Raw genomic sequence first — 17,997 nt, forward strand, 5'->3', positions numbered from 1 at the left:
AAGAGATTAAGCCTAACACTGGAGGCGGGGGAATCCTCAGCTTTAGGCTTACATCCTGACCCCTGTGGCTTAAACGTATGAGTATAGGTTGGCAGGCGATGGTGATGACATTATGACACGCACACACACCGCACCGCACCTCTGTGTTTTTCTTTCCTTTAAGCCAAGATCCGTCAATTCATGAATTCGCTGTAATTCACACCAAGATTCTTCCCCCGGTCAACCCTTATTTTGAAGAGCCAAAACCCCGTGACCGGATGTTTACAATTGTTTCTAACACTGTGTGTGTTGTCGCAATCCACTTCCGGTCTCGCGAACGGCGACTGGAAAGCCTGATCGCGACCATTACGTGCAGCGTCGGCTATATGGGCCGTGGAATAAAGCTTGTTTTGAGCAGAAATGCCAAGGAATTGGAGTCATAAAGGCAATCGAAAGAAACAGATAGTATAGAGCGGCCGCGCGTGAAATTCAATACGCTCCAGTGCTGTCATCAACCTACTGTAGCAACCCAATGCTAACGTGAGTAGCATTTATGACATGATCGATCATAAGCACTATAGCCTATAAAAGACGAATTGCCGTACACATCTACCGCAATTGCAATTGCTATTTATTAATTGCTATACGGCAATGGCGTTAAATTTCATGAATGGCACTTACAATCATGTGTACATGCCACCGGCTGCTGTTGTCACAATGCAAATAAATATGCATTTTACCGCAGCTAAAGCCTGATACATAACTTGATGCTTATGGGTGTTGCGCACTAAAAAAATAGCCGATCTACAAGCTCACAACGTGTCATAAGTTCATATTTAAAGCAACAGGTGGTCCTTTTGGACCCCGCGAGCACCAAGGACTTTGTTTCCGCCGTGGATCATTGGCATGCAGCGGCCCGCGCCGCCTATAATAACTATATCAGCTTGTCAGACGATAAATACAGCAACAGTTTTTCCAAGCCCAGCCCCCCCCCCCCCCCTCCGGGGAATAGGAATCATCATAATCATCGTGCTCCGTCTTATATAGAGGAGTCTTGTCTCCGCCTGCATCTGCAACCTATACAGTAACTTAATCTAAAGCTCTCTTCTTCATTAACGAGGGGAGGTATTGTCGCACAACGTGCAGGAGCATATATTGTATATGATGCCCCCGTTTAGCCTCCGTGCTCTTGCAGAAAGGAGGTCTTACTATGGTCTGTTTTAAGGGGACAGCAATATGTCTACTTGCAGTTTTGCCTATTAGAGAGAGAGAGAGAGAGAGAGAGAGAGAGAGAGAGATGTAAGTATCCTCATGGAGCAATGCAGCATCTACATTTATTATACGCCATAGAAACTGAAATGATATGTTGTTCTTCAGATGTATTTCCACTATACACACATACAAGGATCTGTTAAGCACGATGCCTCCTTCTCGAGAGCCCACATGGCAGCATTGTTTGTATGGCAGCCTGTCTTTAGTATATAGGCCTGTATATACTGGCACCCGCAATGATTTTGAAAATGACATTCATTCAGTTCCAATGACAAAGTGATGGAGCTTGTGAATGGATAGAATGGATGCCACATCCACGATGAAAACTGCAGAGGACATTAAGAGATGTTGGGGGTAAATAAATCACGAGGACACCGATGTCTCGCACAAGGAGCGATCTCACTCTCTCTCTCTCTCTCTCACACACACACACACACATACACACACACAAACACACACACACACACACACACACACACACACACACACACACACACAGCGTGAGTGAGTAGTTACTCGTACATGCGGGCACAAATCATGAAAACGGCAACGCAATTTTCAAAGCAAAATGGAGCCATCCTCCTGTAATGCTTGGCTTAAACCATTATCAATTTGCTGCCACACATTAGTCATAATGCTACATGACGCCATTAGCGGGGACAAACTACAATGCAGCTCCGCTCCACACCCAACCAGGCTACAACAATGACAGGAATTAACCGTACAATTCAATGTTTCTCGATGTATAGGGTCCAGCGTCCACTATGCAGACTTATAAGTCTGTAACTCTGAGAGTGCACAATTTGGTTCAATGTGTACACTCGGAATTAAATGCACTAAGGATTTGACGGTGTAGATTAGGGTCCCAGAGATGAAATAACAGGGATGCAACTATATGGAAATTCTTGGCCCGATATACCGATGTTTAAAATAACAATTTAAGCCAATAACCGATACTGATACCGATATGCTTATTTAGTTTTTGGTTGTTCTTTAGTTCCCCCTTTTGTACCAGGGAAACAAATACATCTTCAATACAGGAAATAAATGTTCAGAATCTACAGTATAGGGCGGCTGCAGATAACCAACACACACCAACATAGCCAACACAAAATGTTATGCTTATCAACAACAGATAAATATCATCTATTGCCATCGGTTAATGTCAGTTTAATTTGCTGATTCCGATATTAACCGCGCAAATATCGGCCGATATATCTATACGGACATGTGGCCGATACATCAGTGCATCCCTAAAACAAATGCCTCGGCCTGATTCATATCGAACCGGGCGTGCTTGAAATAAAAAAAGGTTGAGAATCACTGCATTACAACACAGACTAATACAATGAAAAGGCCTTGTGTTGGAGGACTTTTCTTTCTGGTAGCAGCATCTTTTGCACCAGTGGCCTTATTTCATGACACCTGCCTTGTTGCCGTGGAAACAAGTGGAATTACCGTTTGAAGGAAAGGAGTTCAAGACTATAAATGGTCTGTAAACGGGTCTGTTTTGGACAAAGGCCACAGCAGTTGATTAACTAATCAATTTAATTGATTATAGGCCTAGTATATATTTACATAATACATGAAATAATCGGTTAATAATGGACCACTATTTTCGGCATATCATCATAGACTAAAAGTCACGAAAGCTTTCAAAACATTTACAAGACATCGAAGTATCATATAATGCTTAATAATAATAATAATAATAATAATTGATCAATAGAATAATTGCTAAGCAGATAACCAATTGTTATTTTGGACTTTCCAGCATCCTCTGACAAGCTGTCTCTAAGGGCTGTATGAGAGCAAACAGCAGCCAGACACAAATGAATTATGCATAACTGCAGTGCACGCATCCACCCACGCATCCACACACACACACACACACGCACACACACACACACACACACACACACACACACACACACACACACACACACACACACACACACACACACACACACACACACATATATAATACAGATGTGCACACCTTTGTTCAGATACCTTTAAATGTTGAATGAATCATACATCCATTGTGCCATCACTGTTATTCATACTCACAGGCACCACACCACACTGCTATGTGGACACACACACACACACACACACACACACACACACACACACACACACACACACACACACACACACACACAGAGAGAGACACGCGTACACAAAACCAAGCTGTGTCACCATTTCAAACATCACGAGTACATTGAGAGTACGCATGACCAGTACATTTGTATTATAGGAGATAAGTTCAACAAGTTTGCAGACACCCGCACGTACACACACACACACACACACACACACACACACACACACACACACACACACACACGTTTACTTCTTGTCATGGCCTGCTGCTTCACTTTAATTAACTACTTAAGCTCCCTATTAAAAAAAGTAAAAAAAAAAAAAAAAAAATAGCCAATCTACAACACTTCGCAACACATGTAAGTCAGGTGTTTGTGGTATTAAAAAGAAATCACACACGTGTGAACTGAGTGGTGCAATTCCCCCCCCCCTCTCTCTCTCTCTCTCTCATTAGAGACACAGCACTACCCCTCTCTCTGTTTATGGCGCCCCCTACTGCTATTAATAAGTCACATACTCGTGCTCATTCAGGTACACAAACGGGTACACAAACAGGTACACAAACAGGTACACAGACATTGCTGGTTGTAGGAGTGGTTGCACCACTCAAAAAGATGTTTTGACATTGTCCATATTAGGGCCACCAGGTTGAACGTGGTTAATTAAGGTTTGGCATGTCGCAGAGAAATAGGGAGGAAAAAGATTTTGTTTTGCTCTCATGTGACACACACACACACACACACACACACACACACACACACACACACGCACACCACCACCTTGAGCCAATGTTTCTAAGTCAACAGATGGTATTTACTGAAATGACACAGGGTAGACATGTGGACTTGGGACAAATGTCTCCTTTCTTTCTTTCTTTTTTCAGCCCCTGTGGCACTGCCTTATACAACACAAAGATGACAGCCTATGCAAAGTCTGCCGAAATGGTTCAAAGAAAGGGAGAATCTATTTCCAACATATGATTTCTCCAGTGCAGGGGAAACAATCCCAGTCAAATGAGACACACTTAAGGCTGCACAATCATAATCAGAAATGCAACCCTGCCATGTTTCTAATAGGGTTAAAGGGAATTCAACCCCCAAGCGTCATGCCTTATTGTTTCAAGAACGATTGGCTCACTCCTCTACCGTGAGGGAAGATCCTGCATGACATAATATTTTTACATTGCATATTATATAAGAGTCATTGCAATGTTACACAAAGTGAAGAAGTGAGCTATGGCTGCTATAGTTATGATACTACAACAACATAATTGCAGAGTATGAGTGTAACAGGGAACACAAGCGTTACTTTTCTGTATAGTACACAGCAGAATATAACAACACTATACACACAGGGCACAGGCTATAGATACTGTGATGGAAAATGCTTTTGTCTCTGTCAGGACTCTCCTGACAGACTATCATGAAGAACTAGTGCGGCATTGTCAACTTGGCACACACACACACACACACACACACACACACACACACACGCACACGCACACGCATAAGCATATACACCGGGATAGGACCATTGAGATGCAGGGTGTTAGAAATGCTAATAGAGCTCACACAATTAAAATCATCAGGGTTCATTTAACTCTGGGACCAAATGGACCTAGTATAAGCCTCCATTTGGTACCACTTGTACACTCTCAAGAGTTACAAATGTTTCGGTTGACACTGAGGTTGTTACTGTGTGTACGTAATGTCTGCTTTAGCCCCCCTCTGGGCCCAAATTGAAATGACCAATGTTCAAAACAAACCAGTAATTGCCCCAACCTCGTAATAAAAATGGCTTTCTTAATATGTATCTCTCATTGGCGGTACCTACAGCGTGGTGTGCTATTTAGTCTGCGCTTCCACCATGCATATGTTGTGTTTTCAGGCAAATAGGCCAAAGGTAATTATTATTGTAATGACATTATATTTTTTCTATTTCTTTCCAGGGAGGCTGGCGGGAGGGATAGGACAATGGAAAACAAATTATACGAGAGCGTAAAAACAAACATCATTTGATTAAATTGTATAGAATAATACAGTAGTGTCAGTAGTTTTGCATTGAGCTGTAGATTGTGCGGTATACTCTCTCAAGACTGCATTCCTAGCTTAGAGACATAAACCCTGGGACGATTTTGTAGTCTACAGGTTTAAAACAACAGAAAGGTAACATGCTAGGCTGGGTTTATATAGTACACCATAATGTAAGCAACACAGCTGCATACAATACAATACAACACAATTAATATAATGGATGTATTATATTAGAAGTGCAAATAAAATATAATACAAGTCTGTAGCCATGTTTTAACACTCTCCTTTTTAACCGCACAGCTTGCAAATAGCCTATTTTTGCTGAATGTTTGCCTATCTATTATGACCTACAGGGGGGGAAAAAAGGTACAAAGGGTTTCATGGACCTTTAAAGACAAATACTCTTTAAGTAAACATATGGCAGTCGTATAGTCGTGTAGTTATCTAATCACTCATCCAGTCAGTTGTAAGCATGAACAAGTTTGTCTCTCAGGGCAAGAAAGTCTGATGTATATTGAGGATAAAAAGTGATGGCAGAAAATTGAAGACGCAAATTATGATTGGCCTGGAATGAGAAGATGATGTATGATGATAAGAGCGCCCCTCACTTCACAGTTCACACAGGTGTGATTTGTTTGTATACCACAAAGGTTATGATGATGATTTCCCAGCAGCCATGAACAAAGAAAATAAATGTAGTGATCACAATGAAATACTTCAGGTTCAGGGACAGGCTTTCTTATGCCCTATGTATGGTTAGCATCTGTATCGACTATGTTCCCACAGGCCATTATGGCCCCAAATGACTTGAAAGAAACTAATAGTTAGTTCCAAAATGAGATGTGCACCTTGGAAAATGGCGCCGCCTACTCATAAGTCATAAAACAATGCTGTCATTGTGCAAATGTAAGATTTGAGTCTGCTGTGTCATCCACTGCATAATAGGTTATTCTTTTTAGGGTAGTTTTTGTTTGTTTTTCACTGATAGAGGTACACTATAGCATTTTGTAATCAAACACCTTGAATTCAAGTCAGCTATGCATACTGTATGAATGCAAAGCGTTTGATTTGTAATACAGGAAATGAAAAGCTTTGCGCTTATCTTGCATCATCTTGCTCATCAGGCTCCACATGGTTCATTCACCATAAAGAAAAACAAAATGAAAAAAACATATTCTCATTACAACTCATATCATACGAAAAGCACATTCCCCACAAGTTCAAAAGTTTAAAAGTATTTCAGCGATTGGTTGTAGCCTTATGAAACATTGAATCACAATGTGGGGTGTGTCAACTCAACCCAGTTTTTCTATAGGAATTTGTTGTCACTTTTGATTGTGGTTATATAGGCTCTGGGTTTTTTGGGGAAGTCAAGGGCTTTCGGTTAGGCACCGTTAGTTTAGCTAAGGTTAGTTTAATGTCAAAACACTGTCAGTTTATGTCCACATGCTCCACATTCGATTCGGAACTAATATATCTACGAGTTTGCTGTGAAAAAGGCTGAAACACAAATGCCCCCTACTGTAACTGTTAAGCCCGATTGATATTTACGTCAAAAATAGCTAATCTACAAGCTCAAAGGCGACACACCACGATGTCTTGTGAGTGTGTACATCAGCTATTTTCAACCAGCGCACTGTGACTGAGACATGTCCCCTCTCTGGGTGTGAAGTTGTGAACATACTTCAGGGCCTCGATCTGCCAGTGAGATTGAATGAACAATTTTGCAAAATGGAAAATTTTTATTTTTCAAAAAATGTAAGCAACAGATTACACAGTTCACTTTCAGCAAATGCAATCCTAACTGAAACTGTACTCACATTCGGGACTTAAAAATGAAAGACTCACATACTTACACACAATCTATCTATAATATACAAAAAATAATACATAATAATAATAATAATAAGGGTAGTAATAATAATAATAATAATAATAATAAATATTAAAATGGCCACAAGAGGAACAAAAAGTAACTTCTTGAAAACAATCAGTACAGAGCAAAATGTTGGGAGAGTAGAAACAAGACGCTGTGCCTTAAATGTCTCTTCATTATCATTATTATTCTTTTTCCAACTTTTTATATATATTTTTTTTACAAATTGTGCAAGATTTCATACTAAGGCTCTGGTCTTGAAGTGACAGTTGTCTGATTCATACTGCATATACACACACATACACATACTGTACACACATACTGAACACACACACACACACACACACACACACACCCATGCACACACATGCTCCCACTGACCCACACACATGCATGCACACACATTCACCTGCCCACACACGCACACACGCACACACAAACAAACGCACACACAAACACACTCACGCATACACGCACACTCCCTGTGCTCTGAGCACGCTGTGGGGTGTAGCAAACCTTTGCAGAATACAAAATGGGCTGCTCAGTGTATGGCCTGTGACGCTCAATGTTCATGGGGAGTGGACTGGCTTTTTTTTTTAGTTTTGTTTGTTTTTTCCTTTTGTATTTGCTTTCTTTCGTTTTTTTATGGACATGCATTTCATGTTGGATGAAAAAAGAAAGGACCTCCCGCTTCTGCGTCTAAAGGACCTCTTCAGGAGTGAATGGAGTAAAAAATAAATAAATGTATAACCCGACAACCAAGAGGAAACGTGACAATATCATAACCATTAAGGCAAAAAACACCCGGAGTGGCTTCAGCAGTAACTGTAACAATAAGTCAGCGTGTTCAGGTACATGGACATGATGAGACATTGATCTACTTTTCGTCATTGTCCTCTTTCCCCCCCCTTCTTTTCAAGCACAATGTCTTTCTCAAATAATGTTTATTTTTCCCCCTCCAAGTCCAAAACATTGTTTCATCTTTTTTTTGTCCACTTTTTATATTTTTTCTTAGCAAAAAAAGTGATAAGAAAATAACAATGTCAGACACTATAGGGATGGTACTGATCAGAAAACTACAATAAATCATTTCTAGTTTTTAAGTTTGCGACTTCAAAATCACACATCAGGAAAGCCCACCCCCCCCCCCCCCCCCCCCACCCACCCACTCCCCGCCATTAAGCCCCGCCCAGAAAATGAAGAAAAAAATATCACTTACATTAAAACCACCATTTTATCCTCTTGGGATGGTGTATATTCCAACAGTCACCAAGTTTTTGCTTTTTAATTACAGCGATTGTGAGGTCTGTTGCAAATTAAAGCATTCATCGTTTAATTTGGGTAGAGGAAGAAAAAGAAAATTAACAAGTTGTCCTTGTGATGCAAAATGGCACCCGCCGACCAGAAACGAACAAAAGCAATCTTTACATCTTCTTTTTAGTGCAACTCTTTAAAATGTAAAACAGCTCCAAGTGATTCCTTGTTGAGAGGTAATCAAATTCTTTGTTTCGAGTTCATTCGTTTTCCCATTTTTCTTTTCGTATTTTCAGGACTTCTTTTGTACGTCAGAGGATCACACATCTTGAAAATATCCAAAGCAAGGGGAAGGTGTGGAGAGGGGTATGGGGAGGGGGTGGTGTGGGCATTTTCAGTCGTTTTGCTTTCACTGTTTTTGTCAACAATCAGTTTTTTTTGTTTTTTTCCCCCAATGTATTTTTTTGCTCTCTGCATCATCGGAAGCCTTCCGCGGCATTTGTTTACGAGAACATAAACACAGGAGGGCGGAGGGTGGTGTTATCCAGATCTCCTGCATTATTCCATTCCCTCCAACCTCCGAGGTTTGACATGCAACCACGTCTGCGACAGCCTCGTGATTGGCAGTCCCAACTTCCGCCAGGAGGAGAGAGAGAGAGAGAGAGAGAGAAAGAGAGAGAGAGGAGAGAGAGAGAGAGAGAGAGAGAGAGAACTGTACAGTGGGATCAAGCCCAGATCAAGATCAATCAGGGAAAAATAGAGATAGAGAGAAAGAAAAAACAACATCAACCGACAGCAAAAGCCTTCATATAACGCAGTAAGGTTCCCCTTCATATAACGCAGTAAGGTTCCCCTTCATATAACGCAGTACGGTTCCCCTTCATATAACGCAGTATAAGGTTCCCCTTCATATAACGCAGTAAGGTTCCCGTGGTAACCTGGATTTTCTGCAGTAGAGGAGCGTGGTGCTGAAGCAGCGGCGCAGCTCCCGGTTGGAGAAGATGCAAATGAAAGGGTTGACCCCCGCCTGGGCGAAGCTCATCCACACGGCCGCCGTCAGGTAGCCCCCGGGGACCACGGGGCCCCGGGCGAACACCCGCCAGTAGCAGGCCACCAGGTACGGCCCCCACAGCGCCAGGAAGAAAAACGTCATGATGTAGAACATCCGGCTAATCCGCTTCTCCGTCTTGAACTCGTCCAGCACCAGCAGGCGCCGGCGGCCCGCCGCGTTGCCGTTCTGCCGGATCCCGAGCAGGGTGGGCGGCGTGGGGCCTCGCCCGAAGCCGGCCAGCCAGTTTGCGGCGGCCTGCCCGCTGGCGCCCGGCCCGTGGAAGGTCCAGTTCTGGCTCACGGCCGGCACAAACTGGACGGGCTTCATCTTCCGCCGGTCGTGCACGAAGAAGATGAGCTTGAGGTAGACCAGTTGCGTGGCCAGCAGGATGAGCGCCAGCAGCAGCATGAAGCCCAGCGAGTCGTTGGCCCTGAAGGAGCGGTGCTGGAAGGTGCACTGGTCCTCCTCGCGGATGAAGGAGTACGTGCCCACGTCCAGCACCGGCGGGAAGGCCATGGCCACCGACAGCGTCCACACCATGCAGATGATGGCCAGGCACGTCCAGAAGGTCAGCCGCTTGGTGTAGAAGCGGTGGTGCGCGATGGCCAGGTAGCGCGTGACGCTCACGCAGAAGAGCATGAACGCCGTGTGGAAACAGGAGAGCACGCCGAGGAAGGCGATCACCTTGCAGGTGAGCGAGCCGTACGTCCAGGCGGAGCCATTCTTGACGGACGTGAAGACAAACGGGAAGCAGATGGCCGAGCGCAGGATGTCCGAGGCGCACAGGTCCAGCAGGAAGTAGTAGGGCGCGCGGTGCAGGCTCTTGTCCTTGACCAGCAGGATGGAGATCAGTAGGTTGCCGACCACGCCGACGCCGATGATGAATCCCAGGGAGGTCAGCTTGAGGAAGGTGGCGAGAGGAGAGACATTCTGCAAGATGGTGTTGTGGTCCCCTGCATGGCTGTAGTTCGCCATAGATGGAGGAGGGATCATAAAGACAACGGAATAGCTTCAGCCAAGAAGTATCATGATCTAGAGGCGGCGGCGGCGGCGGCGGGGGGTGCCAATAGATCCATTTGGCGGTGTGCTTTGAAGGGGGTCTCCAGGCATCTAGGCAGCCTTATCTTCTAAGGCATACTTTGTTCCTTTGTCTCATCACGCCTAAAAAAAAAATCCCCCTGAAAAATATTAGCCATTCGTCAGGATTCAGTCACATATTAATTCCACTTTTATTTTTTTAACTATACAGCTGGCTCAATTTAGGCGACACTAGTATAGGCTATCCATTTCCTTGTCTGTGCCATTTAAAAATATATATTTACACATCGCTCATCATCCTTTTATATGACATGCAGCAAGCCAGCACTCCTCGCTTGAATACTTTGTCTGGAGGAGAGAGAAAGACCGACAGAAAAGCGACGAAAGCTATAGCCTATATCTCGATCTTGATCATGAGACTATAAAAGCATTATTAATAGCTACAGTAGGCCTATATGTGCATGTGGGCTCCTATACCTCTTCCGAAGCGACTGAACAAAAGCACCATCATAATAATAAGCAGCCATCGCTATAAGCTTTGGTTAACAGACGACGCATCACGACCCGTGTCTGTTGGAGGGGGGGGGGTTGCATGGGTGGGTGGCGGAGGTAGGCTATAAACAAAAGGTTCGAGTGCGATTTGGGTTTTGCACTGTGGAGGAAAAGAAATGCCTCCAACATTAAGAGAAATGCAGCTAAGCCAAGGGAGAGGAAAAAAAAGGTCCTGATCACAGCCTCCACCCTGCAGTTCGGATGAAGGCTGGATGTGTGACCGAGTGATGCCGAGAATAAACTCGCCCCTGCCTTCACACGTTATTGTCGAACAATCAACGGATACATGCACCATGTTTCTTCTGACTTGGTGTTGGGGCGTCTATATTCATTTATTAGCCAGTCTCTTATCCGTTTGATTAACTCATTATTGCACGTCGCTAACAAACCGTAGCCTGCAAAAATAGGCTAATAAAAAAAATAGAAACACTGTAGGCTACATAGGCTATGATAAAACGGAGAGTTATTATTATATGTTAATTTCGAGGCGCTTTAATTTTACAGATAGCCTATAGGTAGGCTGTACATAATTTGATTAAGTTGGCATTCAAAATAGATTCGATGTATAGGCCTATATATCAAAATAGGTTATGACAACCCGCGACGATCAACGTGCTGGCCGTGATACCGGAACGTTATTCGACATGATTTATTTTGAATATTAAACGGGCTGTGCTATTGTGTGTCGATATCAATTGTATACTGACGTTTTTGTCCCAAGACTAATTGCGATTGTAGCCCGTATTACGCATCGTCAAAATGACAGACGAGTATAGGCTCTTTTGGCACGATTGCAATACCTTCTCGATCAAACGTTTTGTCGTTGTATCTCCGAGCCTGTCGGGTTGAAGCATCCATAGGCTACAGTGTAACCGCACGCACGTCCATTATAGAGAGAATAATCTCCAAGTAACGGTGCCCGCTATGAATTGACAAGAGTCGGAGCCAGAAAAACAAGGGTAGAGAGAGAAAAAAAATGATTACGAAAGATCAATTAAACTCCTACCTGTTGATAATCCGTCCTCGTATGTTTCCCTGGAGGTTATTTACATTGCAGGAGTCGGTTTGCTGATTAAAAAGCCTGTTTTTTTTTGTCGCCTGCCCCCCTTCTTTCCCCCTCCTCTGTGAATATACAGTAAACGGAGCGGACGGAGCATGCGCACAGCATCCCCCTGTTTGTGATCCAAGACGCGTCTTGTGTCTTGTTGCAGCAGCGGCCCATCTCTCTCTCTCTCTCTCTCTCGCTCTCTCTGTAGCATCTGCTGGGGGGGCAGTACCGTCCCCCCCCCCCCAACCATCACTCATAATAGTCAGCACAGCGCATCTGCTTGAACGTCTCAGTCCAGGCATGGTCACCTCATAATCGTTTTCGTTTAAGTGGGCTACTGCAAGAGGGCATTTGATTTGGCTCCACCGGGGCAGAGGAAATTATATTTAAATCTATAGGGACTCAAACCTGACTATAGGCCATATCATCATTTCACAGTTAGCCTATACCTGATAACCAACGGGGGCCTTGCTTGATAACCTGGAGCCCACCGTATCCGTTTCATTATAACAAGATATGTCAATCAGGCCAGGTGCTTTAACAGAAGGAGGGTTGAGTCAGGGAAAAGGTTCACCACGAGGTAAAATGACTGTGCTGTATTATATGCATAATTGACAAGCACTTTGTTCACCGTTGTTCATGCAGCCTGCAGCAGCATGATAAATTCATGGCATTTGATTCCTGAACAACGTATAGGGAGATGTGACATTATGAGGGGCATTACAACAAGTGAGCAGTGATTCCCTCATTTATTCATTCACGCAGTCATCATGACACACCGGTTAACGCGCGCACACACACACACACACACACGCACAAGCACAAGTGCAAGTTAGTCATATACTTAATGTGCCTTAAGTCCACGGCCTGGTGGAGACAATAATGGGGAGAGTATATGTTTTGCACTCCGTCCGTCTGTGTGTGTGTGTCCATCCGTGTACAGCTAATCTCCGGCACCGTTGGCCCCTGTCGATGCCTATGATCTCTAACACGGATCTGTCTCATTTCCCATATTCCATCCCGATTGCCTTCCAAAGCTTGCAGGATTGGTCACTTTGTAACAAAATGCCACAAAACATGAACACACCTTGCAATTTCCGTGGAATTATACATGCACATTCCCTCTCTATAGGCAGACAAAATGCCACTTCAACGTTTTCAAATCAGTCTCACGGTGGCGCTATAACAGGCCAATTCATGTTTTTACCTATACTGCTGCGCCAAACTTTGTATATGCGCACACCCTAAAGGCCAAGGAAAAACCTTTTCCCTGCATTTTTTACATTCTGCCTGTTATAGTGCCACCATGACACAGATTTCTGCAAAACACATTTCTTTACATTAGGCTATACTCGTACAGATTGTATCCATGCATCACAGAAATCTGTAGAAACTTATCTTATCACAAACACTCCTATCCTCCTGGTGGAGACCTGTGCCCCGAGGGGCACTTTTTCTAGTTGATGCTGTTTTCGAAAAAGTAGAAATGCACAGTAATGTTATAGTCATATAGTGTAACACATTTTATGCACCCGTCTGTCAGGATAATCCTGACTTCGAGGGAGAACTGACATATGTTTACAAAAAAATGAATACATTAATAATAATAATAATAATAATGATGATGACAATAGTACAATACTCATGTCATTTATATTTGATCACTACAAAGTAGGCTACTTGGCTGGAACATAGCTTACTAGACAAAATAGCATATGCATGCAGTAGGAAAACAAAGTTCATTCAGGGACAGTGGATTGTCATTTTTAACCGCAGTAACAACTGTAACAAAATGTGGCAGGAGTTAAGACATTCTGGATCCAAATAACAGACCATATCAAATGTGTATCACAATACACATTTTCTTAGATTGGGGTCCGGGCGATGAAAAGATTATCAAATGGAGGTCCCTAAAAAAGTAAAATGTAGCCCATTAGAAAAAACCTGTCCTGGCAGTAGGCTACACATTGACCAATCCAGCCAGTCCATAACCAACCAAAGTATACATACAGGATAAAGTTATTTTAAAAACACTAAGACAATATAGGAAACATGAAATGGAAGCAGTGAGGCTTGCTGTTTGCACTTATACAGCATTAAGCTGCATACATTGATTTGTCAGAGATACTATAGGTAGGTCTATATTGTAATGTGTGAATCATTCATCAGTGAATAAGTAGGCCTACAACCATGTATGTTCATTGGACTTATACCCACTTTAAGCCCTGTATACTTCAATAGTGAAAATAGCATTATAGGCTGCATTGAAACCCCTGTTTACTTTGAAATATTAGATCCACAAACTCACAATGCATTGGGCAGGGCTTTGTGGTTACGTTCCTCATGTTGTTGGAATAAATATTGCCAAACAGGAGGGGATATATCACTGCAATTAGTACTTTTGTCAACTTATCCTGATGTGATGACTCTGAACATCAGAAGCATGTCATGTGCCTTGATCTGATAGAAATGCCACACGCCCACACCACAAACATGTAAGCTATGGTGTAAATAGTCTAATAGTAGGCTAATAATACACCATGTTACAGCCCATTTCCTCATTATGGAATTGAGCAACTGATACACTGACTTAACTCAAGTTAAGCCATTCAACACAATTACAAATAATTCACATCAAGAAAGACATTGCAACTATACGTGAGCTCCATCAGGAAAAGGCAATTTATTATTCATAAAGCCATTAGCTCTTTTCTAGCAGTGATATAGCAACAGCTTAGCCCTTGATCACATTGGAGAGTGGCGACATTATTGTGCTAGCTTGCGACAGTAATTACGTTGATGGGCTACAGTGGCCATATCATTTGAACCAAAATGTACAAAATAATTCACAATTGAGTGTCCATCCCACACGTAGAAAACTAACAACAGCGTTAAAGCTCCCACGGGAGACCTATAGAGCTTCGAAGGGTAGACAGACAGTAGTAGACAGACGTTTTGGTCCATGAAAAACACAGCAGTCAGTGTGCAAAAGTTCCTCGTTTTTTACACTTCCTCAATCCTCGGTCGCTGCGGAAAGTCCCACGGTACCGTGGGACTCCCACCATTGTTCCGATTACCGTGACGTTGGTTTGTCGCGCTGTTTCCAAAATAAGGCACGGTTGTTACCATCAGGGATCCAGACAAACAAGCCACCACAGTAGCCATGTTACAGTTCCACACCACCGCCACTGAAGGGGTACTGCATGGGTAGGGTAGGGGCAGAAGGAATGGTCGCATTGGTCGGTGATGCAATTGGAGCTACTGCATGGAGCATTTTTATTAAAACTGCCCGTTGCGTCTCCGTGCGTACCAGCCGAGGCAGACGCACACACCCACCACCGAAATGACGGTCCCCAGCAGCAGCGCCACGGCGTCCCCTGCGTCCCATGCCTCCGCGGGGGGGATCAGAGAGAGGAGGGACAGCAGAAATGTCACCGCTGCTGCGACGTTTGAAAGTTGAAGTTTGGGTGCCATGTTGTTGTGGTTATCGTTTCGATTTTGGAACGCTAAAGCGCCTGCGTCGAACACAGTCAGATGGCAATATAGCAACAGTGTGAGCGACCGGGGCTTCCTGCTTCCCTCAGCCAATGGCGTTGTCGCTTTATTCTAACGAGTGCCTGGCATGATATGAACCCATAAGGCTAGCTCTCTCTCTCTCTCTCTCTCTCTCTCTGGATTCTTATTAGCCTTGTTAACCACTCCCCTTTGAGAACGTTTCACAATGAGATGAAAATTAATGTTTTCATGAGGGAGTGCATGGTTATTAGGCGAAGCCTTTATAATAATAATAATAATACAACTTTATTTGTATAACACCTTTCATGACATGAAATGCAGCTCAAAGTGCTTTACAGAGCAATGGAGAAAAAAGAAAAGAAAAGCAAGGCATAAAACATTAAAATAATAGAGCACCGAAGTCTGACGTCAATATCGGTAGGCTAGAGGGAGCAAATCCACAGGTTCATGTACTTTTTATTTGCATTATAATCTATTTTAGATCGCCTCATATAAGAACTGTGTTTGAAAAATAACATGTCATCCTGGCGAGTTACGTCAGGACTTCGGTGCTCTATAGCAGCAATACAGTGAGGACATGAATATGGTAACAAAGAATATAAAAGATCAATTAAAAGCAATAGTGTAGAAGTAGGTCTTGAGCTGTGCTTTAAATGTGTCTAGACTCCGAGAGACTGCCTGTCAAAGGTACAGACACGGAGTTTGTTCCACGCTGTCGGCCCGTATAAATCAGAAAGCTGCTTCAAACTGTTTTTTGTTTTTTAGGCACAGCGAGCAGGCTGTGCCTAAAAAAATCACACCCGTGTGAAGTGAGTGGTGCAACTCTGTGTGGGGGTTCCCGGGGGACCCCCAGGAAGGCGCTCGGGGCCGGCCGGTTCCGGCGTGCCGCCCCGCGGCTGAGAAATAACAGAGTTACCGTGTGGTGTGGGGGTCCCTCTACTGTACCCTACTGTACTGGCACATATATACAGTTAATACGTGCGTGTTTGTGTGTGTGTGTTAGGTTGCGCACAGGTGGTGAAAAACAACCATGCTGTGTTCGTGCTCATACCCAGCCAGCCACCAACCACCACACAAAGCTCCGTAAGAGAGTGGTTGCACCACTCAAAAATGTATGTCGCCAAAAAGAAACATATAATTATAAACAGTAAACGCATTTAGCCTACTTAAATAAAGAAACATCTACGTATCTGTCTGATAAGTAAATAACAAAATAAAATAGCCTAATAATACATATTGGGGGAAAGAAATGCTCTACTGAGATCACTACAGTGCAGTGCTACGTTGTTTTCCTGTCACAACAGCTCTCCTGCGGTGTGCACATTTCTTTTTTAAGATTTGTTTTTGCCTTTATTGGTAGATACAAGTGAAGAGTGACAGGAAAGATGCAGAAAGAGACAGGGGAGACATGCAGCAAAGGTCGTTATGAACGGTCAGGCCAGAGCCTATACTGTATATGTGGCATGCACCTATGTGTTCATTTCTGCAGGCTATACTTCACACAGCAGAGATGGGAGCTTTTGTTGTGGTTTCTAGTTCTCTTTGGATGGGGGCCCACAGATTATGAATTGGGTGGTCTCAGGTAAAGTGGTAAAATGAACCAGCTAAGGTTTCAACCTCCTAGCTCCTAGGCCTATACGTTTTAACAGCCAAGACACATGTCTTGCCAAAGTTGCCACAGCTGTACTTGACATAAAACAATTTATTTGATTGGTCTTTTTTATGGTGGGAGGAGCAATGCCTCAAAACCTGACTGCCATAGAGCGTCGCAGTCCCGCCCCCTCGAGAGACCCTGAAAAGAAATCCCTTTTAATTTTCCTCATAGACTTTTCAGAAAGTATTTATTTAAAGACTTTTACGCCACGGACAAAGCCAACTCTTGTCGTGACAAATCATGACAACAAACACAATTTTTCGGACTGAACAAATAATTAGAAAGAAGAAGAAAACAGCAGGTTTAAACACTTTTTTTGTTTTTCTTCTTTGTAATTATTTGTTTGGTCCAAAATATTGTGTTTGTTGTCATGATTTGTCACGACAAGAGTTGGCTTCGTATGACGCTTATAAGGTCTTTAAATAAATACGTTTTGAAATGTCTATGGGAAAAATGCATTGGAAACTATATTTCCTGGGCCTGGCGTCGTCATGAAAGGGGGCGGGACTGCGACGCTCTATTGGAGAACACAGTTTGGTCAGTGTCCGTGCAAGCAAATGTTACTTGTCAATGATAAGGTTTATAAGTCAATAAAAGTCTAACACCTAGCCGAAGTCT

General features: G+C 43.3%; 1 protein-coding gene across 1 annotated transcript; it reads right to left on the minus strand.

Annotated features, from left to right (window-relative positions):
* Positions 1-9,427: 9,427 nt before the first annotated feature.
* gpr85 (G protein-coupled receptor 85) lies at positions 9,428-10,570 on the minus strand (the record flags this gene model as incomplete). Its single annotated transcript, XM_080757670.1, has 1 exon — positions 9,428-10,570. Exon 1 carries the CDS (start codon positions 10,562-10,564, stop codon positions 9,428-9,430), a length of 1,137 nt encoding a protein of 378 aa, XP_080613796.1. The 5' UTR covers positions 10,565-10,570.
* Positions 10,571-17,997: the final 7,427 nt, after the last annotated feature.

The sequence above is a fragment of the Protomyctophum bolini genome (genome assembly GCF_963924005.1).
Source record: "Protomyctophum bolini genome assembly, chromosome: 23".
NCBI lineage: Eukaryota > Metazoa > Chordata > Actinopteri > Myctophiformes > Myctophidae > Protomyctophum > Protomyctophum bolini.